At 30.9% G+C, this 26,087-nt stretch overlaps 1 protein-coding gene across 4 annotated transcripts in view; it reads left to right on the top strand.

The window, feature by feature from the left end:
* Positions 1 to 26,087, top strand: part of LIN28B (lin-28 homolog B) — a 128,124-nt gene that overhangs the window by 3,127 nt on the left and 98,910 nt on the right. For 3 of the 4 annotated variants that reach the window (XM_074310206.1, XM_074310205.1, XM_074310203.1), the window contains exons 2-3: positions 6,431 to 6,479; positions 15,714 to 15,901. In XM_074310206.1, the coding sequence (XP_074166307.1) occupies positions 6,443 to 6,479; positions 15,714 to 15,901 (225 nt within the window). In that variant the 5' untranslated portion in view covers positions 6,431 to 6,442. Of the gene's footprint in view, positions 1 to 6,430; positions 6,480 to 13,450; positions 14,909 to 15,713; positions 15,902 to 26,087 lie in introns of those variants that run through there. The other variant, XM_074310204.1, reaches the window with a different exon arrangement.

Genomic DNA, 26,087 nt, shown 5'->3' with positions numbered 1-26,087 from the left:
GGCAAATATATTAAATGTAAAATGTTTTCTCCTCATGTACTGTGTACAAAGAAAACATTAAACAATGGTTACCTATTTGGTTATAAGGTAATTCATATTACTGATAAGTTTTCTGGTGTGGGTAAAATATTGTTATGGTAGTTTCTAATTCATGATTAAGAAAAAAATAAATTTCAGGATACATACACACACACATACACACACACATACACATATATATATCTCCTTGAAATGATTAAATTGTTATACACATGTATCAGATTGTGATAATCTGAAAATAGAGAACATGAAATTGTTTTTTTCTAGGCCTGTGTTTTAATTGAATAAAATATATAGGATGAATTGATGAATTGTAAACAAGTTTTAAACTGCTTAGGGACATGGTAAGGTGAAGATAGCTAAAGAATTTTGTTGTTGTTTTGAGAAGTTTTTTTCAGTAGACTTTAAATTTCCAGATTAAATGATCCAGAAACATGATTTGTCATTTGGGAGAGAAGAGGGGAAGAGGTTGGATGGAGGAGAAAACAGAAAAAGTTTAATGTTCAAAGGCTAAGTATGTATGTTAAAACTGATTATTAATTTTTATAGAGAAGGAACTTTGTTTAGTAGTAATATATGGTTTGGTTTTATTTCTTTTAAATTTAAAGATCATAAAATAAGCCACTGGCTCACCAAGTAAAACAATGGTGATTATTTGCATTGAAATATTTTTAACTTGCTATACAAATCCAGATAGCTGTACTTTATACAATTACCATGATTTAGAAAATTCATCCAATACATACATATATAGTGGTATTGTGGAGGAGCTCCTCCTCTGACATAATGACACTATATGATGTCGCTGACCGGAGTGCTGAATCAAGACAGACAAGCATATTGATCACTACTGAATCCAATTGAAAACAGTCTAAAGTTCTGTGGATGTTGAAATAGAACAATAACTGTAGTAAGATATGTGAGGTGTGTGTTTGTGTGTATGTGTGTGCATTTCTTTTATGTCAGTTGAACATGCATCATTATAATAACTATGATAAGGAAATTTAATCACAGGGAAAGTGTGTCAATTTGCTGTATATCACTGATATTGAGGGGGTGTCAGTAAAATCAATAGGATCAATATTGGGGTTTTCTCTTGTTTTAAGATCTGCTACATTAAAAGATAATTATAAAACCAATTTGAACAATTAATGACCATATATAAAAATTTCAGATTCTTAGTTATGAGACTCTAAGGTTGTAAGGTTGAGGATGAGCTTTGTGTTTACCAGTTTTTTTTTTTTTTTTTTTCCTGCTGGATCTGATTTTGGAAAAATATCAAAACTACAACAAAACATCATCTCCAAAATTATTTAAATTAGGAAATCATCTAAAAACACATTCCATGCTACAATACTACTAAATGAAGTAATTAAAGAAGTTTAATATAATTTTTAAAAATAGCTTTTCTTTGCCCCTAAGATTCAAAACATGAGATGTCATTGAATTTATTTAGTTAGAAATTCAATTTGACATGGATATGTTATTTTTGGGGGATTATGCTAATATGGAAAAATTGCTTCAAAAGCAAATTATAATTTTTCAAAACAAAGATAGTAAGTTTTTAAACACAATTTTATTGACATTCTACCTCTAAAAATAGAAAGAGTTGATATGCAGGATCATCAAATTAAAGGTCAAAGGTGATAAACCAGGACAAAGGTCATGCAGCTCATTTTCAAGCAATCAGTTTCTAGGTTTTTTTTTAGCTGAACAAAAGCTTAATTATACAGAAAAAAGAGCTGTAGTGTTAAGTGATCAATTATAATTGGAGAAAATATTTTCCAATATTTACTAGAGATTATATTTTAACAGTGGATCTTCAAGTTTCCAAGTCTTATTAATAAGTAGTTATGATTTAAATTATTCCTTAATTCCAAGAAGGAAAACATGCAATTAAAGAATCACTATTTAGACTATTATGTATATTACATATAACTTTTTGGATATGTGTGTATAACAATTCATAGAATAGTATAGCTTTATGTACTTTTTCTGATCAACATTTATATTTTAATTGATTCACATTAAGCCTTTTCAAAATCTTTAAAAGAAAAGTATTTTGTATGACTAGTATACAATCTTGGAGGTTTAAAAAAATAATAAAGTATCCAGGACCATTTTAAAATATATGTTAACAGTTATAACCCTATTATTTATTAATTTTATAAACAAATAATTATTGCATATTTATTGTCAATGGTATCAAGATGAGAAAACTAAAACATCTTTTTTTAAAAAATATATTAGATGCCCATGGAAAATGCTTGAGCACATTAAAATTGGTTCTTGCTTATTTGTTCATTTCAATATAAGCATCAAAACAACTATTAGCATTGTTGAATAGCAAAATTATGTGCAAAACAAAATAATTTATCATTGGAATTGAATGAAAGTGATTTTGATTTCAGTAGAAAACTTTTTGTTATTCATTTTACAAGAAAGCAATTTAACTGAAAATGTAATTGAATTAACTTTGAAATTATGGTTGGTCTTCAAATGTATTAGGTCTTTTAAAAGAGGATTTTTTTGTACCTATCTCCCCTTTATCTTAGAAATCAAACTATTCTTGCTTTGTCTTATTTCACCTCTATTTCTTACTCAGTTGGAAGCTTTATCATATAAAACTATTATTTCTTGTGGTGAAAAACTTGGATGAGCAAAACCGACTGTGTTGTAGCCCATTTATATCTCAATATACACATTTGGTTAAAGAAAAGTGTGACTTATTAAATTAACATTTGTACCATAGGCAGTATCTTTAAACTATTTTTATAGTGTGCCTGTTGACTTTTATTCAGTTTCCTGGAGATTGAAAGTTTTTATTTTCTAGCAAGCTATTCATAACCTTGTTTGTTTGTTTGTTTTTAAAGCAAGACTTGCTTTCAGAGGTATTCATAGCTTATATCCAAGTAACTGAAATCAGATTTGTAAATCTATCCAGAAAAATTAAATTCTGTGTGGTAATTCAGCAATGCTATAGATATTATTTACAATTAAATTCTTTAAGTGATATAGATAAAAGATTTTCCTGAAAGATAAAAATGAATGAGTTTTCAGTAATTTTCATACTTCAGAATGCCTACAATTACTTCTCTCTCTTGCCTTTTTCAGAGTTAAGTACTTCATTAAATTTATATGGAAAATATGTTAAATAAAAACAAAGAATAATCAAGACAATCTGCTATTTTGACATTTAAATTGTTCCATATTTATTTCACACATAACATTTCTAACAAACAAAATCAACCTTTTGTTTCTTACCATTTTGTGGCTATGATTACTATCAAATGATATTTCTAGTTGTATTTAAAATGCAGTTCAATTTTCATCTTTCAATCAAAAAAAATTTAATTCATGGATTGTAATTTTATCAAATATATTTTTTAAAAGTAAGACTTGAAAATGATGGCTACAACAGTGGAAACTAAACATGTACTTGTATCTATATTGAATACTTTTAAAACACCTCTTCATCTAGCTAAATATATGAACTTTCTTTTTTGCTATAAGAAGAGCAACAATTCCTATTAAGTGATAAATATTCATTCTAATATTCCCTAAATTGTGTTTATAGACAATGTTCAATTATTTTAAATTTAAATGAACATTTTAACCTGTGGGTTTTTTTTTTTTTTAATACTTTTGGTATACCATTTTCTTTGTAGAAGATTGCATTTTAAAAGTTTTCAACCAATTACTTTGTTTGATTTTTAATTTTATTTTTTGGTATGCTGACACCTAATGGAATTAAGCTCTTTAGCACATGTACTTATATTTGTCAGGAAAATATTGTTGTTAGTTGAATCCTTAGATTGTGTAAAATGTTTTTAGAAATTATGATTGTTGTTACTGGAAATGAAATAGTTTTTTTTCTTGGTTACTATCCTGGCATCCTTTTAGATACCAAATGCTTTTTGCTGCTTGAAAAACTGCTATATATTTGATATTTTTTACTGGTATTCTTAGGAATGAAAATTAGAATTAAACAGTAACATTTGACTTTAAACTGAAATTAAAATTTTAATAAGACTAAAATTGTGTTTCCAATGTTATATATTAGAAATATATGGTTTATATTTCTGTGTGACTAATGCTTCACATCTTTGTTTATTTGTTTGTTTTTAATTTGTCAGTTGCCAAAATTCATTGGTATCAATAACCCACCAAATTGTTAACCATGTAAAATAATGCTAATGTACACATGAAATATAATATATTTGCCAATTTTATTGCATAATTCAATTGCTTTGATATTAATACTTCAGGATTAAAGTAATGAATCATTATAAATACTTCCCATGGAAAATATCTACCATATTTGAAAAAAAACTGTTATGATATGTATTTTAAAAGGTTAATGTAAATCATAAGAGTACAGGTAGTTCTCATGGTTTTTTTTTTTAATATATCATGCTGCAGTAAACCACACCTATATCTGTATAAACAGTTGATGAAGTTATTGGTTATTTGCATGTTTTATTATTTCAGTTAAGATTTGAAGTAACTTGTTATACTTTTCTATGTAAAATTGCTCTGATCATATCTTTGCTTTCAAATAAGATCAAATGATCCATGTACAAATATTTAAATGATAAACTATTTTTAAGTAATAAGGTAAAAATAATAGTGAATAAATTATTATTAAATGTGTTCAGTGCATTCTTGGGTTTCAGAAACTTTTAATTTTGTAGTGAGTCTTAATCCCAAAAGACTGAATAATAGTTTTGTTCTTAGCAGTCTTTCTGAAAGATCATTGAGGTTCCATGATATTTTAATTAACATCAATGTGCAGATTTAAAAATAATCTGTTTTTCCACCATATCTCTTTGGTTTCTTTTAGGAACCAAAAAAAAAAAAAGTTTGAAATCAATGAATTAGCCTAATCCACTTATGTTTTTAAAGGTCAAATTAAAAAGTCCTCCAATTTATAAGCATAACACAAATCATAATGATATTCACTTGTTAAATTACTTTCAACATGGAAAGATGACACATTATGATAAATACAATGCTACATTTTTAAAAAGGAAAGGTACATTTTACTGTAGATTAACCTATCTTTTGCTCTTAAAGACCTTGCAAGGATATAACTGAAGAGGGCTTAATATATAATGGTTTGAACTTTACAAACCTTTTATTCACATTTTTGCTTCTAACCCTTTAAAAGAGAGAGTCCTGGGTCAGCCAGCGTTCAGTAGACCTCTACATTTGGAGCAGCCTCCATTTTCTTTTGATAAGAGAATTAAACATCCATAAGATGCTACAAAAATGGTTTCTTTGAGAGGTTGAAATAGTAGAAAGTGTTTAAAACCAAGCAAAGGAAGAACACTTGCCTAAAGAAGGTGAGTTTATGAAGGTCCAAACAACTTTATTTTCTGTGCCTTGAAAGACTATACAATCTGAGTAGAAATTATCACTTGAATGCTATTTTGCCATTTACTGTTCCTTATTGCTGAATAGCATTTAGGAAGTGAGAGTGAAGGAAGGGAGTACATTTTATTGGCCTGTGACATCTTCAACATTCTACTCAATAGAAAGAGGACTACAACCTACACAAATTCTTTGGAAAAATATTTTTGCCTTTTCAGATTTAGTTTCCTGCACAATTAGTGTCTTGGGATATATATGCTTTCAACTCTTAATATAGGTGAGGGGGTTTCTGTCAATATCTGGAAGGAATTGTAAGTTCTAATTTGGATGGTATGTTACAAAGCTTATATTTTTTAGCTGTTTCTTTTAAAATATATTTGAAAGGAAACAAAAATCAAATATGGATACTATTATTGATGTATTGTAACTAGGAATCAGACACTTACCCTCTTTGTCCCTCAGTTTCCTTATCTGTTAAAAACAGAATAAAAGCTATAGTATTAACTCTACTGTGAAGTTTAAATTATAAAGCCTACATAAAGATTTTTGCAAACCCTAAAGGACTATATAAATGTCAGTTGTTCTTTGTTAAATTATGTATATGTTAAATTTGTGAGTTTTAAAATTATTGTTTATAATAAAATCCTTATTAATAAGTAAGAAGAAAATGTTTTGTTTTTTCAACAAATTTGTATCTTTAGACTAAAATATTAGTTGTATTGTACTAATAAAATAAAAACAAAATTAAAAGACCTTATTTACACAATGCCCTTTAACCGGAAAAGGCTAGGCAAGGTGTTGCATTCCCTGTTTGATTGTTATACCAATTGGTTATCTAATTGTGGATTTGATGAGCTAGGTAAGTCTTAAATAGTTGAAAAGTTTACAGGTCACTTCACAGAGTCAAAGCCTTGCCATTTTATGGCCTTATAATGAGCCGTTAAGTTGGGGAAGAGGCAATTAAATAGGGTGCTCTGGTAGAATGAACAAAGTTCTGACTTGAACTCTCTAATTTCAGGTTCTTCAGAAGATGATGAGGTCATTTAAGAAGATTCCTTCAAGCCCAGGTTAGTTTTGTTTGGTTGGTTTTTGTTTGTTTATTTGTTTGTTTTTCAGTATTTTACTTAGCTGCTTTTTTTTTTCTTTTCTTTTCTTTTTTTTTTTTTTTTTCATGAGCAACAGGAAGCACAGCAGATCTTACAGCTCCCTGTATTTCTCCTTCCTTTAGTATTTGCCTTATAATAAGCTTATTTCTAATATTATGTACTGGAAAGAAAGTACTAGGTTAAAAGTCACAGTATCTGGTTTAAATATAGTCTCTTCTAATTTTATTTTTTTGTGTGACTTTCAGCAAGGTTCTTAGCTGCTTTGGAGCTATTTCATCATCAGTAAAATGAAGGGTTGGTTAAAATAATCTATGAGATCCTGACTAGCTTTAAAGTTTGCGATACTCACTTGTATTCAGATTTCTTAACATTCATTGGAATTACTATCTCTTTTCTTAAAAATGTCAGTGATAGATAAAACCAGGGAGGTGCTGGTTAATGTTTAACAACCAGCTCAGCATACTTTTAAATTTAATCTTCATTACTATCATTTTCTCCATGATTTTCTGAAGTCTGGAAATCAACAAAACATCAAGCTCTGATTTGTAGCATTTGCAGATTTTCAAGGTGTAAATGTTCACAATGAAATTGGACAATTTATTGTGCTCTTCCAGTCTTTAAGCTGGCTACTATACACCTATTTTTGAAAAAGGATAGGTATTCCTATTGTTAACGGTTGTGCTTACTTAAAATTTGAGATAGAAATTCAAAATGCTAATAGATCTATGAAAGCACTTTTCTTGGCTAAGCAAGCATCTAATAATAGCTCATATTTATGTATATAGAGCTTTGAAGCATAAAAAATATGCTTTAAGGTAGATGGTGTCTGTTATTAACAGTTTTGTTCTACAGATGATAGAACTGAAATTCAAAGGAATTAAGTCATGTCTTTATATAATTCAGCAGAGGCAGATCTTGAATCCAGACCTTAAACTATAAAACCAGTACCCATTCCATTATATCACACTACACCTCTATAATTAAACTAGAACTGTGAATTGGCAAATAATGTGGCTTAACTTTAAAAAAAAATGAATGTGTAGTTTATCGCAAATGTTCTTGGAATTATTCAAGAAAGTTCAGCAAGAATTTGTTAACCATCTGTTGTATATTAGGCTCTGTGCTAGAGGCTGGTAATGCTAAACTAAAAGAGAAATAATCCTTACTCTCCAGGAGCTTACATTCTGAGGTGTGACAATTTTTATTCACATAAACAAATACAAAATAAAAACAAAGTTCTTTTGTTGTTGTTTTATAGAGAGAGGGAAGTTAATAACAGGGGAAGAGCCTCATATTGTAGTTGGTGTACTTTTTCTTTAAGGGAGATAGGGATTCTAAAAAGCTGAGATGAAGCAAGAGAATATTTTTTCTTTAAGAATCTATGGTCTTAAAATTTTTAATTGGGAAAAACTTAACAAAATAAAACCATAATAGAACATAGATAATAGGAAAGAATGTGTGCTTTTCATTAGAGTTAGATTGGGCCAGCTGATCATAAAGTTTGATATTTGTGATATTTTGAGAAGCATATGTGGTAAAGTGCAGCTTTAATGAGGAGGCTAGGTTTAAATGCTTGCTTGAGTTCTTCTTATTATGGTACTCTGATAAAGAGCAAATCACTTTAATTTTTAAAACAGTTGTTTCAAGTATAAAATGGGGATAATGACTCTACCTTAGAGGGTTGATGTAAGGAATATACTTTTAAAGTGCCACATAAATGATAATTATTGTGTACCAGAAATCATAAGAAAAAAGAATAATACTAAAATATTAAAAAATCAGTTTATGATGATATAGTTTGATAAATTTGTCTGACTTTTTTCCAAATTAATTCAGTTCCATTTCTGCTATCTGTGAGTGTTAATGTGGGCCAGCAGGGTGTGAAAGCATTAAACACAAGTGCTATTAAAGGGAGGTTATCTCTTAGGATAGTTTCCTTGACTGACTTATCAAATTAATTAGCAAAGATGAATAAATAAGTATCAAGAGACTTAATAATGGTTCTAGGTGTTGATAGTGTTTTAGAATTGAGTATTTCATACAAATATGTCTTTTCCTACTTGAAAAGATGGTAGAGAATATTTAAGCCTTTTGGTTTATATCTTCTGATAATGATGTTAGCATGATAAATTATGGAAAAAAGATTCTAAAGATTCTACATGGTTTTAATTCATAGAATACTTTTGCTTTGCTGTTGGCTCTCCTGTAAACTATGAGGGGGAAAGTTGTAGACTTTTACTTTCTATTATAAAATATTTAACATTGATATTTTTAGTGATTTGTCATTCATGGTGAAGAAAGTTCATACAGTATCCTAAACGAGATTTCTAGACAATCCTTTAAAATTCTCATTTAGTACATGTTGCTAATACATTTGTGGCTCAAATTGTTAATGTATTAGAAGGCTATGTCCTGCATTTATAAAAATAATAAAACAATAAGATTTTAGTGCTGAAAGGGAACTTTAGAAATCACATTTTTTAACACCTTCATTTTACAGATGGTGACACTGAGACCCAGAAAAGTTCATTGATTTAACCAAAGTGATGCAGTAAATAGGATTAGAACCTACAGATCATCATTCACTTTTCACTTTTTAAACTAAATCAAGCTTCTTCCATGTTGTAAAATCTTTATTATCTGAGGAATTGTTTTTCTCTTACTTTCTGTTTCTCTCCTAGGAACATTTCACCTTATTTTAAATGTGTCAGGATATAAGTTCAGTTGACATATGTAAATTTCCCAGTAATTACCATAATCCATTACATAATATATCCATTAAAATTAGTCTAAAAGTTGTTATTACTGTGTCAGTTTGTTTCTTTCACCTAATTATATTTTGTATGAGATGGAAAGAAAAGTCTCATTGTCTTTAGGGAAGGAAGCTGATTATTTCCTTATTTTAATTCCCTTAATTTTTCACCCATAACATACATTAATTTCAAATTACATATTCTCTACAAAATTTTTTTCAAGGAGAAAGAAGTTAGGGAATTCATGGCATATAAGTAATATTTAACATTTCAAATCAATATCCAAGATGAAAAATATTTACAATTTTATATGTTCCTTGGTCTGTTTATGATGTATGAAGAGTAAAGACATCTGGAAAACAGTTTAAAGCTTTTTTTCTTGTGTTTTTCTCCTATTTGAAGTTTAATTATTGAGTTTTGAACTCAATTAAAATCTTAAATAAGATATTGAAACATTTTAAAATATATTTTTATTGACCACAATCAGGAACTTTTGAGTGAAAATAACCACAAGACATTTATTTCTCCACTAGATGCTAAAAGAAAAAGTAATAGAATAATCACACTTGCCATTTTAGTTATTTAGGGATTAAATTATCCTTCTTTGCTTATTTTGTTTTTGATTTTTAATGGAATTTATTGAAACAAAATACTGTGCTTATCTATTAAAAAAGATCTCAGTTCTACTTTTTCTTTGGATATGAGAGAGACAGATTGAGAAAAACAGTGACATTTATTTTAACAGTTCAAATGGAAAACATTGTTCCATAAACTCGTTTTCTATATGGAGAAAAGGCTTGAAGAAAGTTGCTTAATTCCGCTTTTCTTTAAAGAATCTACAATTCTGAGTTTAACCTGATCAATTTAATAATTTAATAATTCCTCCAGAAGAGGAAATTAGAGCCAATACAACGAAATTGTGCCTTAACAAATAAACTGATGAAGATATGGTGCCCTTAGATTACCCCCTCTCCGTCAGTTAGCCCATTTACTTGGTTTCATGATTGCAATGTTTTCTACGCAAGATGATTGCCTGGAAATCCCACAAAATGCTCCCTGGAACAAGAGAGACAGAAGGGAAGAGTTTACTGGAGAGACGCTTTGGCTGTGGCGTCATTTAGGCGGGAAAAGATCACGCCGCAAGAGGACGAGCTCTCTTTAACGAGAACATCTCTGCTTCCTCTCCCCTCTTTCACCTTCTTTCTCCCGACTTTTTTTTTTTTTTAAACATTAATTCTCAAACACTTCAAGTGGCATTTTGACTCCAAAATGATTGTAGTAGAGGTTCATACAGTATCAGTTATCCTTGTTTAGACATTCTCTTTCTTGGCATTGCTGTTGAATTCTTTCACTATAACTATCACTATAACTAATCTTCTCCCTGGCCTTTCTTACGTTTGGGTTGGTTTCTTAAAGTGTCTGTGTTCTTCCCGGGATTTCAGTAATAAAGGAATCCGGTTTTAGGTGATGAACACCTCAAGATACAGCAAAAGCAGTAAATTCTGCTCAATGATTGTGGATGGGGGCGGGGCAAGAGAGAGAAGGACTCTTTTGTTTGGTCTTGGTTTTTTTAGAAGTACATCTGGGCAGGGGCAAGAGGCCAAATGTGAAAGTCGTTTAATTAGTGAGACATGATCACTAGTAATTCTTGAGAAGGAAGCTTTGGAGTATTGTTGGGAACAGTTCAACATCAAGAGAAGCAATGTTGAGCTGAGGAAAAAGGGAAAAGGTGAAGCAAGAGAAAGGGGAGAGGAAGTAGCCAGGGGTAGAGGTGCTGGAAGAGTGCAAGTCAACCTGCCACTCTTGGCGGTGGGTTTCTTTGACCCTGGGGGATCATCTCAATCCGTCTGTACGGGAAGGATTCGAGGGTAAAGTATCGGGCAAATCTAGAATCTGTATTGGCTGAAAACGCCGGGTTTTATTTTGAGGGAGGATAAAACTGGTGCACTTATTAGCAGGAGTGCTGCAGCCCCTCCCCCTAGTTTTTAGAAGAACCGGTGCATTGTTTCTGTCTATAATAGAAGTCACAGTGCACCAGAATAAGAGTTTAAAGTAATGATCGAGTAGTCTTACCTCATTTGGCTCCCAGCACTGCATTATTGCAAAACAAAATAGAACAAACAGATAAACAAAACAAAACAAAACAAAACAAAAATCAGCTGGACTACTAAGAGAAAATACATTTCTGCCTGTTTTAAATGGAGAAGCCAAATAATCGGGATAACCAAAACTCATAGCCCACTTTGTGTTTATTACATTGTAATTTTTAAAAAGTACATTGACGATTCCTAGGTAGCTACTTGATCTTATTTCAAAGGATTTTGAAAGAACTGCGATAAATCAAGCTAACAAAGTATTTGGCTCTCTCCGATATAAAACATGCGTTTTGAGTAAAATGCAAGTTTTTTAAGGCATTAAAATTAGTCGGAAATGAAAAAAAAATTAAAACCAGAAGACTGCAGGAAGGTGACAAATTGCAAAGAATTCAAGTCGAGCTGTAGGGCGTTTTCATGTCAAAGAAACCCGTATGAGCATCAAGAGATTGTTCAGTTTATAAAATAATTTCTCTCAGAAGATTTCTTTGGGGGTGGGGCAAGAGGATAAATCGATTTCAATGACAGTGACTTTGCTCGGAAACGTAAAATGGTTCAGTGATATTTTATTTATCAGCCCTGTTTCTTTTGTGTGTGGGTGTTTTAAAAGGTATATATGTGTGTATTTGCCTTCAATTCTTTGTGAATGAATTTTAGAGGGTTTCTGAAGAGTTCCCAGTTGGAAAGAGCCCTACGTTCTACACAACTTGAAAGGCCGATGTCCCTCTCAGGAAATGAATGAGTCGATAACATCTGACACCAGTGACCAGTCCAGTGAACCCTACCTTAATTCCACTAATACTGGAGGCCCCTAAATCGGGGCAAGTTCGTGTATCTTGTAACTATAGCATTAAACGTTCTTCAGCTGTCTTTGGTGATTGTAGTCTTTTCTTAGCTAATTTTAGCCTTGTCTTCATTATTTTTTTTTTTTTCACTTAGCAAATTGGATTTCTTTAAACAAACTAAAAACAAAGGAACAAGACGTACCATAAAAGCACTAAAAATAGTTTGAGTTCTGTCTAAAAATATTCTTGCTACATTAGGGTTTTTTTTAAACACCAATAAAATGAGGGATTTAAGATAAATGTATGTTTAACAAAACACTTTATATGTATTATAGCATGTTTTAAAGAAAAAGATATGTGTGCCATGTTTTAACACATTAATCTAAATTACTTTGTTCAGGAACATTTTGTACATTTTCCTATTGATTTTTTTTTCAAAGAAAGTTATTTTTTAAGCATTTGAAAACCTGCCAATTTTTAAGAATCGAATTTTAAATTTTCTAATATACAAAATGTTTTCATGTCAAATTACAATTGTAATGTATAAATCATTTATTTTTGTATAGACCAGATACTCTACAAACCAAATTACATCACTTAATCTATGGATTTTTAATTGTTTAAATAGTGTATAGTTTGAGAATTCAAAGAAAACTAAAAATTTAAACCTTGTTTCCCTTGCCAGATTGCTTGTATTTTTATGCTACTTTATGTTAGTTCCTTTTCAGTTGCACACCAACTGAATCATTTTTATCCTCTCAAAATTAAAAAGAGAAAGATTTGTACCCCAAACTACGAAATTTAAAAAAAAAAAAAAAGGTAAATCAAGCAAATAAATCTTTCTAAACTGGTCAGACTGTTTGACGCCATTCAGCCTCAACCTTTCCCTCCTGTACCCCCCAAAGAACAACAATTGAAAATTACTTACAGTTTAGTAAAAACTCTTTATTTCATATCTGGACTGATTGCCCCATATTTTTATCTTCTAAAAAGGACAATAGTGTACTATGGGAATCCAGTGTATGTTTTTCTGTGTCTCTTTTATTGACTATATCTTCATTTTAGCATGTGTTAAACTAAGCTTTTAGAGTTGGGAGTGCGTATTAGGCTGGGAAGGGTGGGTTAAGAGGTGAAAGAAAGGCCTGGGTGTGGTGGGGGAGGGGGACTCAGGAGCTTATAGAAGGGAAGTAGTATCTGTAGTTTTTGTGTAAACTGCTTATCTAAGAAAATGGGGGTGGGGAAGGGAAGCGAAGAATTGGCTATTGTGTATTTTTGATATTCGTAAACGGGAAATATTTTGTCTTAAATAAAAAATTGGAAAACCATATCTAAAGTCCTTATAATATTCCATAAATGCTATAGTATTGACACCAGAATCATATAATCATACCATTTTAATAGCTGAAGCAACATAAAAGGTCCTGCCTTTGAGAGGGTGAAGTGGGAGGCCACCAGATCCGTTAGAAATTGTTCATATATTTGACTCCACCAATAATAGTGCAGCTTTAAAACGTGAGTGTCCTGGTCAATATTATACCTAATTACCTTCTCTTGCTCCTCCTATCTCTACTTCTTTCTCCAGCCCATTCCACCTCCTTTCTCCTTTCTTCCTACTATCTTTCCCCCTCCTCCTCCTCCTCCTCCTCCCTTCCCCTTTTCCACTCCTCCCCCTCGTTCCATTTCCCCTCCCCCTTTCTTCTTCCCTCCCTTCTTCTCTCCTCCCCTCCTCCCTTCCCTCCTCCTCTCTGCTCCTGGGGAACAATCGCCGCTGATTGAGGTTCACTCTTATTCTAGTCTAGAAAACTAGGCTCTTATTTAGGAAGTCATTAATCACATCTCCTCCCCCGGAAAGAGATGGCGGAGAAACCTGTGAAGTACAATTTCTCACTCATTCCCTCCAAAAACGTTACGAAACGCCAAACCGGTACACATTTTGACAGTATTAAGATGATATCAAGTTTCTGGTAGACTTTTAATTTGAATTTGAAATTATTCAGCGAAATCAAAGACTGGGAATCGTGCGGATTTGCGTACTATTACCGAGTAATCGTGGAAACGTAATTTTGGGGTAATTGGCTAGAATCTTAAGTATTGTATTTTTCCTCTCAGAACGATCTTAAATCAGGAAATAACTTATCCTAGCTATGTTTGCTCCTAGCTTTTCTGGTTTGTAGATAAAAAACATATATATTATCAGTTCCATTGTGTAACTTCCATGCATTTAAATACATGTTGCTGATTTTTTTTTAAAAGAAACATTTAGAAATCTCAGTCTATTGACACACGAGTACAAACATAAGACTATTATTTGCTTACATATATGAATCACAAGAAATCTGAACTGTTTCAGTGAGATGCACAGAACCAAGTTCCCCAGTTTACCTTAAAGAATTTTCCAAATAATCTGTAAGATAACATGTTAGAGTTCTTGTTCATTCATAAATTATTTTGATGTCAGCGTAGATGAAATGGCGATTGGTTATCTCTTCCTCTTGCCAACCCCTTAAGGATCCGATGTGAAATTAGTAGCAAGAAAGCATGTAATTGACAAAGTCACGTGTGCTCAGGGGGCCAGAAACTGAGGGAGAGAGAAGGGGGAAAAAATCAAAAGAGGGAAAGCACATTAGACCATGCGAGCTAAATTTGTGATCGCTCAAAATCAAGATGTTAGGCTGATGCAGAAGATCACTTCGTTCCAAAGGGAAAGTTTTCATCTTACGAGTTTGGAGCAGAGGGCCCGTGGGGCAACATGGCCGAAGGTTAATTTTCTTTTCTATTGTTTTACTATGATTTTTTTCCTCTTCCTCTCTCTTCCCCTCCCCCACTCCCACTCTTGCCTGCTTGTCCCCCCCTCCCCTTTTGCTCCACTACTATGCATTTACTTTGCTTCCCCCCCCCTTTTTCGGATCTCTCGAGGGGGGGGCTTTCTACAAACCTATTGTTATAGATCTCCAAAATGTTTTGTACCGCCCACACTGATTCACAACTTGAAAAGCTTTCTGGGGGCTATTGTTTGAATTGTTCGGGTGTGATTAAGCACAGTTTCAGTTGGTGCACTCGAGAAAACATTTATACACCTGCTCTCTTCCCCCCATTCTTTCCTAACTTTAATCGAAGGTTATTTCATAGGAGATGCTCGATGCAAAATAATCCTCGTTTCAGTGTTATTTATTGCTTGTGCAATAACAAATAGTTATGGTATCTTCCCGGTTTCTCCTTCCTCTCCGAGCCTTGCAAAGAGAGAATAGTTTGGTAGAACATTTCCTTTTGGAAATGTGATCAGTGTTAAACTAGCCATATTCTTGTATGCTATAGTGTAACGATACAACTGGAAAATGGAATTAAATGAAAAAATACACATATGTACAGAAACGTGGGCGCTAACCTGATCTATAGAGCTTTACAAGTCTCCCCTTTTAATGACCGCTTACTTCTAGAAAATGTGATTCAAAAGATTTTATAAAAATTTTCCCTCCCACTATTTAGCTCTCTCCTTATATTGTATGTATGGACACCACAGTACCATCGTAATAATTCCATGTGTTTTGTCGCCTTCCATCAAAGGGGGGGCAAGTAAAGGTGGTGGAGACGAACCCGGGAAGCTGCAGGAGCAGGAAGAAGAGGAATCCCAGGTTTTGCACGGAACAGGCCACTGCAAATGGTTCAATGTGCGAATGGGATTTGGATTCATCTCCATGATAAACCGAGAGGGAAGCCCCTTGGATGTTCCGGTCGACGTGTTTGTACACCAAGTAAGAACAACTTTCTTTTTTTCCTTTCCATTTTCTCTCTGGATTAATTGAGTACTTGTTAGGTGAGCAGAAACAAGTGCCGTTACGTTGTTTTAAGCTTTAGTGAACTGTATTTTCGCCGATAAAATTGTATAGATTTTATGATCTTTGGGTCAACTATTTGAAAAGTCTTCCCTTCCTAAGGAGTACGGAGTCTTTGAAATTTCATGGCCCTTGCTTGTATAACATTTTTAGCCTATCGCAAGATTAATAATAATTTTCTTTAAAAGGTGAATGGCAAAACAACAGATGAACAAATAAAATGCCAATTCAGTTCTGAGATAATATAAGAAAATAGTGTTTGTTTCTACAGGTTCTCTTTTACCTCCTTCCCTTCTGTAGCTAAAGATCTTTTCTCCCCAAAAGTTAGACTTATGTTGAGTCTAAATCAGCCATTATATCTCATATAATTATTTGGTTGTATAAGAAGATTTAATAGTGTGTTATAATTTTGAGAAAGTATGTAAGGGAAGACATTTGCTAATCTATCATGTTGGTCATCTGCAGGATGTAGGAAATAATAGGTCCAAGGATACTGTCCCTTTAAGGAAGGAAACTCAAAAAAGCATGTGGCCAGAGGCGGTTCTAGCTTGTATGTTTAAAATGGACCAGGCTATGTCTTATAGTAAATGTCTAACTGTACATATAAGTTGTTCCATTTAAAAAAAAAAAACTCAAATCACCAGAAAGCCAGTATTTCGTCTCAAAAAGAAAAATTCATTCTACTCTTCATTCTAATCCTAATATTGTAATTACAATGTTGCAACAATAATATTCACAAAATTACAAGCTTTACTAAATACCTTGAAAGTAGCACTTAGAGAAAAGGGGAGAGGGGACGGGAACTTGAATCTTCTGTTTTGCTTTGTAAGCAAAAATAACTTAAAAACCTTTTTTTATTAATAATATATGTTACTCTTCTTGCTCAACTTCAAACCTGTTGGAGTGAATATTGCTAAAATGCTTAGTTTCTTTTTGTGTATAAAATTTAGATATACTTATGTGTGTCTGTATGTGTACACACATTATCATTCATACATACAAGTGTATTTACTGTGTTGCACATTTATAGTAACATTTTCTTCTCTTTCTCTGCTCCCCCACCCCAATTGTATATACAATTGAAATTAAGCAGATAAGCAGTGGAAACCATAAGAAAATAGTCTCTTTCGGTCTGTAGTCTTATGGTCCCTGCAGCTTCTTGATTTCACTCTGTAGCATTTTTCCTTTTCAAAAGGTCTGGGCATCATTATTGTCTGTTTATATGTGGAAGAATAAGCATAAACTGTGAAGGGAAGCAGGATTTGTATACATAAATATATTATGAGTTCTTAGACAAGCTACTTGATTTTATGCTTCCTGTCCAGTGTGTGCAAATGAAGCCATCCCTTTTGGTTTGTGGGTTGTTTTTTTTTTTTTTTTTTCTTTAATCCAAGAATGAGTTACTAAAATCACTGACATCAGTCTCTTTCTACTCCCACCCCTTTTTAACATTATTTAGGTTGTTAAATTGTTCTTTACGATCTAATAAATTTGCTTTATAGATAAATGAAAAAAAATCTCTTTTGCTAATCATACCTTTGTGTAATTTTGCTTTGTTTTCTTTTTTCTTTTTAAACAGACACATAGATATAAATAGATGTTATGACATTTTATAATACTTATAGTTAAATGTCAGTTCTTAAATTATACAGCATCCAAGTTTAAATTACTTAATGGTTACAATTTGTGATGATTGATAAATATGTCATATTTTGAAACTTCTAAAAAGGACTTATTACAATATAACACTTCACAATAGCACCTCTACTTTGATAAGTCTTGGCATTAAATTTGCTTTCAGAAATACCTAAGTGAACTTTTAAAGTACTGATACATATATAATTCTTGCAATGATATGAATGTATAATTTGAAGTCCTTTTTTACAGGCCTGTTATAACTATATAGGCTTCAACAATTTTATAGCTAGTATGAAATTGATGAGAATATAATTTACTCTTATTTTTAAATTTTAATCTGATTAACATTTTAGAATTTTTCTAATAATATTACCAGTTTGATTTTGGAATGTTTTCTCTATCTCAGTTTAATTGGTATTTAACATAGATGGTAATTTTAGTATGAAATTCTTCAATTCGTTACTCTTGTTTAAAATATTTCCTGGCCTTCGTTGGGAAATAATATTCTATTTATATAGGTAGTGTGTAAATCATATGACTGACGGTTTTGAAAGAGCCAAAAGCCTTATTGACTTTAATAGGGCTACTATGAAGATATGTGTATACTATGTGATAGTGTACAATAACTACTTGAATATTTATGTAAAGGTATTATATAATGTTAGAATGCATTGGTATTTGGACAATTTTCATTAAAAATTTTAAAATATATTTTTAAAGTAGTATAGCATTTCTAAAAGCTGCCTTTCTTCCTGGAGTGTGCTTTTTTTTTTTTTTTTTTAAAGAGAAATATTTGTGGAAATTATAACAAAGTTTTTTATAGTTTGGGCCTTTTTTTCTCTTTCATGACTTGCAAAATTAAGAACATTCAATTAACTGGTATCCCACTAAATTGATTAAGTACTGTCACTGATATTTTGTTAGGTATTCAGAAAGGGTTGGCTAATTTTGAAAGTCACTTGACTATACTTCTTGAAAAGCTTGAATTTGAGGGTTTATAAATCATTAGTGGGATTGGGTCTTTACAGTAATGAAAACAATACACAAAAATGCCTTCTAAAGCATATTTCTCCTCTTTAAAATAAAGTATGAACATATATAACCCTATGCCTATTGTAATATGGTTTGTCTAGATAAAGGAGAAAGTGTTCATATGGTCTTAAAATGATAATTTGGATGCAAAAATTGGTAGCATAGGATCCCAACACAACTTTCCCCAGGAGAGTATGATGTAATCAGTATGCACAGAAGAAGCTCATGGCTAGGTGCTGCACTATGTCAAACCATAATTCTCCACATCATTTTATTATATAAATTGATAACATATTAGTTGAGAGAAAAATTCCTCATAATGTTGAATTTTCATTGTAGAGAAAAACAGGTTGGGAGGAGTGTTTTGTATAAGCCAAAATAAAATTCTGAAAGTTCTGTAAATAGGTGTGTTGTATCAATAGTGATTCTGTTGAAATAACTGTGTAAGAATCTTAAGAGCATATTTATGACCAAAGATCCCTATCAAGGTATTTCATAAATTCCAAAGCATAAAGTTATGCTGTAAATTATGATCATTTAACTTGGTATACCTAGAACATTGCCTTACACATAGTAGAAACTTAATGAATGTTCAATTTGTTTAACACTACCTTATTTCTTATTACTTATCAACAATAATAAACATAAAACACCAGAACCATCATATTTAAATGACAAGGTACTCTTAAGCCAAATTATTTACAGAAAAGATAGATCTGAGGTTCACAATGATTGATAGTTGCCAATGTTTATAACTAAAAGATTTAAAAATAAAATTGTTTCACCAATATCTGAAATTCATTTTAATGATTTATTGTAAATTATTATACATGGAATGAATTTGAAAAAAATCATGTCATTCTATGGAGCTTTTGAATTATAATACTGTAGGGATGAAATTTTAGAAGTGATTCAGAAAAGGGGACACTATAAAACCCAATGCAACCTACCAGTTGATATTGTTATCTGGTAAACCTTAGCACTTCAGTTTTGACATGTTTATTTTCAAGGTGCCATTATTTCACTCTGAAAGCTAAAATGCACATTTTGAACTTTGTTCTATTAATGTAAGGAGGAAGGGTAGGGATTTGTTGTTTTTAAACAGTGGAACATGGGGTCTCTTGCATCTTAATAGTGTTTACAGAATAATGTTTTCCTTTGTTAAGTATATCACATTAGAGATAGGACACATACACCCATACAGTATTATATATATGAGAAGAGATGGAGATAGAGACAAACGGAGACACAAGACTGACAGAAATAGGAAAGAAGTGGTGTGGTTGGCTGTCAGATTTTTATTTGAGGCTTACATTTCTAAATTTAAAAACAAAGTATTTTAGATTATAGGATAAGTTATGCAAGGATATTGACTTTTTTCAGTTGGGAAATGTTTTGAAAACCATTTAGTTCAGTTATTGTATTAGAGTAACCTCATATGTTTGCCAAGACATGACCTTTGATTTCTTCCTTTAGACTTAAAATTCACTTTCACAGCCATTTATTTAGTACCTACTATGTGCAAGTCACCATGTTAAACTATACAAAGATAAGTAAGATCATGTTATTAAAATTTTATCTTCAGTAGATTGTTTCCATTTTGATTTCTTTTTTGAACAACTATTGTTTTCTGAAAATTCTAAGCATTTGATGTGTTATTTTGTTTGGAAGTATAAGGATATGTAGGCAAAAAGAAATTACCAAGTTATTTTAGTGTATAATTATTTCTGAAAAAAATTTTCAGACTATTTCTTACTGTTAATGTCGATATTATTGTGCATTGTAAATATGTATACATGTATATACACTAATCATAATTTTACTCACAGGTGGGGCATCAATCATTTGAATGTAGCAAATAATTCATGAATTGGTAATCTCATTAAATATTTTTTGAAGACATTTATTTCAAGATTTTCTTATTGTGATAATTTTCCTCATAATGCAGTATATTCATTACCAAATTGTAAAATGTTCTTCTTTTGATATGACAGTATAGAAGTGTATTTTATTTCCATGTAAAAGTTTCTCATAGTTAGTGATAGACAGACTGAGTTCTTTAAAGCAATTAAAAATATTAGTAACACTAAACGAAAACTTATATATTTAATTTTTTAATTTTTTAAATTAAACTTTATTGCAAGCCTTTTGGTATTGTAAAAACAGTGCCTAATTTACTTAGCCTTAAAAATTATTGGCTTGGTCAAGTCTTCCAAAGAATTGTAAACAAAATATATTTTATGTGTTTTATGTGTCACTTTTTTGCATATATTTAAAACAAGATTTTGGGAATAGCTCTATATAGATAGAACAAACCAACCCTTAATGGTAGGGGTAAAGATGTTGGGCCTCCCTCTTATCAACTGGTCTATTTTCCATAATTTTTTGTCATTTCATCCATCTAAAAAGAATTAGTCTTTTTCATTCTGCACCTTGATTTTGAATTAGGTTTACAAGAGAGTATTTACAGTGTTCAGACTTATTATTGAAATTCTTTAAAGAGACTTTATTGTGTCTACTTTTTAACATTTTCCTTTTTCCTTAGTTGTGTTTCTTTTTCAAGACTATAATAAAAAAGAAAAGACTATAAATTATATAATTGTTTGTTAAACAACTATGGAAGATTTCACAAATTTCTTACAGTCAGTTTTTTAGACCATCTTTTGACAAAATGATCTTGAAGTTGTGGTTACATTTGGTCAACTCTAATTGGTTAGGAACATCTCTGATACTTGTATTTAACAGTATGAATGAACTTCCTTGTGAAGGTGGCTGCTTTTGTGGGCAACCAAATTTTTCATTATTATTAGAACTTCACTTCTTCTTGTGATAAAATGACTAAAATATTTGTATAAAATCTATCACTTACAGATTTTATAATTATTTGAGGATGAGTAATTGTTTTAGTAGTGAGGTTAACTTACGATTTTGAAGTCTCAATATATAAATTACAACACCCAATTTTACTGGAAAAGATGATGTTTATTTGGTAGAAAGACAATATTCAGTTACTGAATTAAAATGAAGCACTTTAAAATGTGGTATGCCATTGAAGATTTTTTAAAAGTTAACCTAAAATTAATTTCACCAGGTAGATTGTTTAAATGTATTATTATATATTCACATGTTTGTGCCTGTAGGGCATGCATAAATTTTAACCGGAAGTTCAGCAGTGCAGTTTGTTGAGGTGTTTTAAAAGATGACAAGCTAATAAGAGATACTGAAATGGTTTACATTTCTTCAAAAAATAATTTGATTTAAAATGTCTAAATAACTAAATTAATAGCTATCAGTAAATTATAACTAAATACTTCCATGATAATTGTGAATGTTTTAAGAAATGCTCATATTACATTAATAAAAACATTGTATATATAGAATATACATTGAATGAAGAGCAAAGGTTTTAAATTGCACTTTTAAGTCCAGTAAGAATAACAAGGTATGAGCATATTCTTGTCATTGTTTTATTTTATCATAAAAACATTTGGCAATGTTTTCTATTGAACTATATTGAAATTTATAAATATTTGCTCTCTGTGTTTTATGTTTTTAATTGAAGGACAGGCTAGTTCTGTTTATTTAAATAGTTCCTAATTTAATGGTTAGCACATAGTACATCTTCAATAAAACATATGTTGAACGAATGAGTAAAAATTAAAAAAAAATTTTCCTTAGAAAAACCATAGTTAAGTGATTTTGCTATATACTTATGTTTGAGAATTAGATTATTTCATGGGATGCTTTTGATTTGAACGAGCAAGGAACTACCTGTATTCTTTTGTGTTTTTTAACTTTGTTCATCCAATATTATCTAAAATCAATGAAAATAATTTTATTACACAAGCATTTTATTTTAATGGTAGCTGGTATAGTGCTATTTGATCTTATATTGGCATTATTTAATGCCTGGATTTATATCAGTAGGAGTTACTGCAAAGCAGTGTTGCTTTAAATAGTGTTCCTTGACTCACCAGATATATTTATTGTATTATATTTAATTAAGGACAATGAAAATAGACATACAACTTTATTTTCAAATATAGATATCTAGATTGTGAATGCTTTTAGAATCTAAACAGTTTCTTTGTTAAAGTATGGACTTTAAGGCTGTCTTTGTAATAATTTGGTAGGTGATGGGGGCAGGGAGAGGAAAAGAAAGTGAAGCCATATTGTCTGCTCTGACATTGGGTCAAATCAAATGAGTATTTCTTAGTTTTGACATAAATTTGTTCTAGTATATATAAATATGAACACAAGTACATACACACATACACACACACACACACACACTCACAGAAAGTCATGTACCTATATAGCTTTCTCTGGAGTTTTTGAGAGAATTTGGATTTTCTCTGGATAATGATATCTAAGCACAAGTTCATTCACTGCAAAAGTTAATTGGCATATCTTTTACTCTTTTAAATGTTAGTTTTACTTTATTTTCAAACCATTTAAATTTTGTAAATGGTATGAATTTTCTTGTTAATATTCACATTTGATGTCAGGAATTTCCCCAATTGGTTTTCAGTTGTAACAGGTTGTTTATATTAAATTTTGGGAGGAGTTAAAGAGATGAGGACTTTTATTATTGAGGAAAAAGAAAAGTATGAAAATATTTGGAGTTATTTCGTTTTAGTAAAGTATATGATTATTCATACATATACATGCTATATGTAGTTAGATTCATGTTTACTTTGCATTTAAAAATAATTATACAGGATTATTTTGAGTACATATGTGGATAATTTAAAGAAGGAAAAAAGGTATTTAGTTTGAAAGCTTTTTATTGAGATTTAAGAAATCTCTTCAGAAAAAGATTACCTTGTTAGTATTCATTCATATAGAACAAAGTATAATGCAAGTGGAGGAATTCAGTTCCTGTTTAATTAGACTTTTCAGTGTTGTCTACTCTTTATTTGCTATTGATTACCTGAGTTAAAAATATAAATGTTTGCATTTTAATTGTGAAACAGATTTAATCAATGTCCTGATTTTCAGATGTTCTTGAGAAACCAAAGGGCCTCTTTTTATTATGCAAATCCCTATCTATCTATCTATCTAAAATGTATAATTTAATGATTTACAATGTTTAAATAGAACTTTTTTCATCAGAGGTTTGTAAGAATTACAATATAGCTCTCATTTTAGGTAGCCTAAAAGTACTTAAAACTCATTGGGTGTTTATTATTTAAATGTAATATATCTTTAGGTAAATTTTTTTTTCTTTTTTCTTTAGGTAAAATTTAAAAAAATCTCCTTAGCTTAGTTCTCTAATTAAACAAAGATATATGTATGATTTTCTTCTTTCTCACGTGTAAAGTTATTACAAGTTTTCAAATTGATTTTATTTTGTATAGTGTTCTTTTCTGACCATTGCCTTCCACAATCCTGTAGGCCAATACTGTTGTTTTAAAATGTTTGCAATATTCACATTCTTTGATCTAGCTAACTTTTTCTTTTCTTGAATTTCTTCCACCTCTTCTTGATGTTACATTTTGTTTCACACTGTATATACTAAAGCAAAGGTTTCATTTATCCTATAACAAAGTTGTTTCACACTTTAAGATCATTGATTAAATGTAAAGCTTGGCTTAGATTATATCAAACAATTTTCCCTAAGCTTGGGAACTTTTCCATTTAGTTAACACAACTGTATCCTTGGAGATTTAGAAGACAATCTAACTTTTCAGCATCTTTTCCAAAAATAGTTTAAATGATAACTTGTCTCACACTTGACTTTATTTGCTAGATATCTAAGAAGAGAAGTAAGGAATTATTTTGATTTAGAATTAACCAGGAAAAAAGAAAATGCTTTCTCATTTTGAAAATCATTTTAAAATTAAAAGTTTCTAAAATCAAAAAGACAACATAATCTGAAAAAATGCCTTACCGTTTTTAAAAAGAGGAAAACAAATCTATATACAATTGGATTTGCACGTATCCCTTCTTAGAGTTTCCTCCCCCATTCCATTGAAGAATTTTGAATGGTGAGGAATTTGCACCCTTTGGCTCAGGTTGCAGACCCTCTTGATCAAACTGGGGAAGCTAGGGTCAGAGCTATTCATTGCCTATCACTTCCTTGGGCCATTTATAACCGACCTTTCTGCTTGCAAAAGGTTCTTTTTTTTCTTTTTTCTTTTTTTTTTCCTTTTTTTGTTAGTCTTTTAATATGACACACTTTTAAACAAATAAAATCATTGTTTTTTGATTATTTCTACTACATGGCCTGATCTTAATATCTGAGAAGGTTCATTATTAATCATTTGGTGAATTTTATATTGTTTTTGTTTAAACATTTTAAATAGCTTTAGGTAAGTACTTTATTATTATAGTAATAAAATGGTTTTTCTATCTGTATGAGATTCTCTACCACAATTCATAATTCCTTTCTTTTTTTTTTTCAAACAATCTCTTCCAAATTAAGTAAAGCATTTAATTTGAATTAGAAATGCAAAAAACTCAGAAGTACTTCTAACATTTATGCTAACAAGTAGAAAAAGCAGGAAACAATATTTGCACATGTGTATGTGAAGCACTGTTAAAAATATAAATACTTTTCATCTGGACTCAGGTTCAAACAAACACCCTATACTTTGTTCTTATCTCTGAATCCCAAATAAAGTATACAGTCCTGGTTCAAGACCTTAGGACCACCCATCACCCTGGACACTGGATACTCCTATTTATTCAAGAAGCTTGTGAAGTGTGTGTAGTGCATAGTGGGGGATGGTGTGTGTGTGTGTGTGTGTGTGTGTGTGTGTGTGTGTGTGTGTGTGTGTGTGTGTGTGTGTGTATGTGTGTGTTTAACATCATGACCATAGGTGATTCTTCAAAACAAAGACACAATATTACTTGTAAATTTCTGAATTTCTGTAGAATGTTCCAACTTTAATTTTACTTTACAGAAAATTCCATTTGTTTTCTTGAAAGTACTGTCAGTGTAGTGTGTGGAGCTGGGGAGGTGGGCAGTAGGGAGGTTGGATGCAGTTTTCACATTTTTGATGTATTCAGGAGGTTAAAGTGGGCCCCCATTAAGATTAACCTCAACCCATTACAGCTTTTTGGCTTGCAGGCCCCACCCATGAATGGCCTTGGATAGCTAATACCAAGCTTTTGTTTCTCCTGTAGAAAGGTTTTTAAGAAAGGAAAGAAAACAGTTCATTCTCTTTCACTGCTTCAGTCATGTGACTTCCCTTTTAGTGAGTCACAGGGTTGAAGGTGAATTTCAGAATGAATAAGATCAAAATTTTAAATTTATAAAAACAATGGTTGTTGAAATGGTTAATAATGTAATTTATCAAACTGCGTTCACTAGAATACTATTTAAAAAAAAAAAAGATTTAATGTGCTTTATTTAGGGATATATTCTTGTTTTTTTTAAAAAAACCTAAAGATGCTCTATGCAAAACAGGTTTTCATTTGAAGCTAAAGT

This window comes from Sminthopsis crassicaudata, chromosome 4 (genome assembly GCF_048593235.1).
Source record: "Sminthopsis crassicaudata isolate SCR6 chromosome 4, ASM4859323v1, whole genome shotgun sequence".
In the NCBI taxonomy this organism is placed as follows: domain Eukaryota; kingdom Metazoa; phylum Chordata; class Mammalia; order Dasyuromorphia; family Dasyuridae; genus Sminthopsis; species Sminthopsis crassicaudata.
The sequence above is the reverse complement of the archived record's forward strand: the minus strand, read 5'-3'. Positions and strand labels throughout refer to the sequence as shown.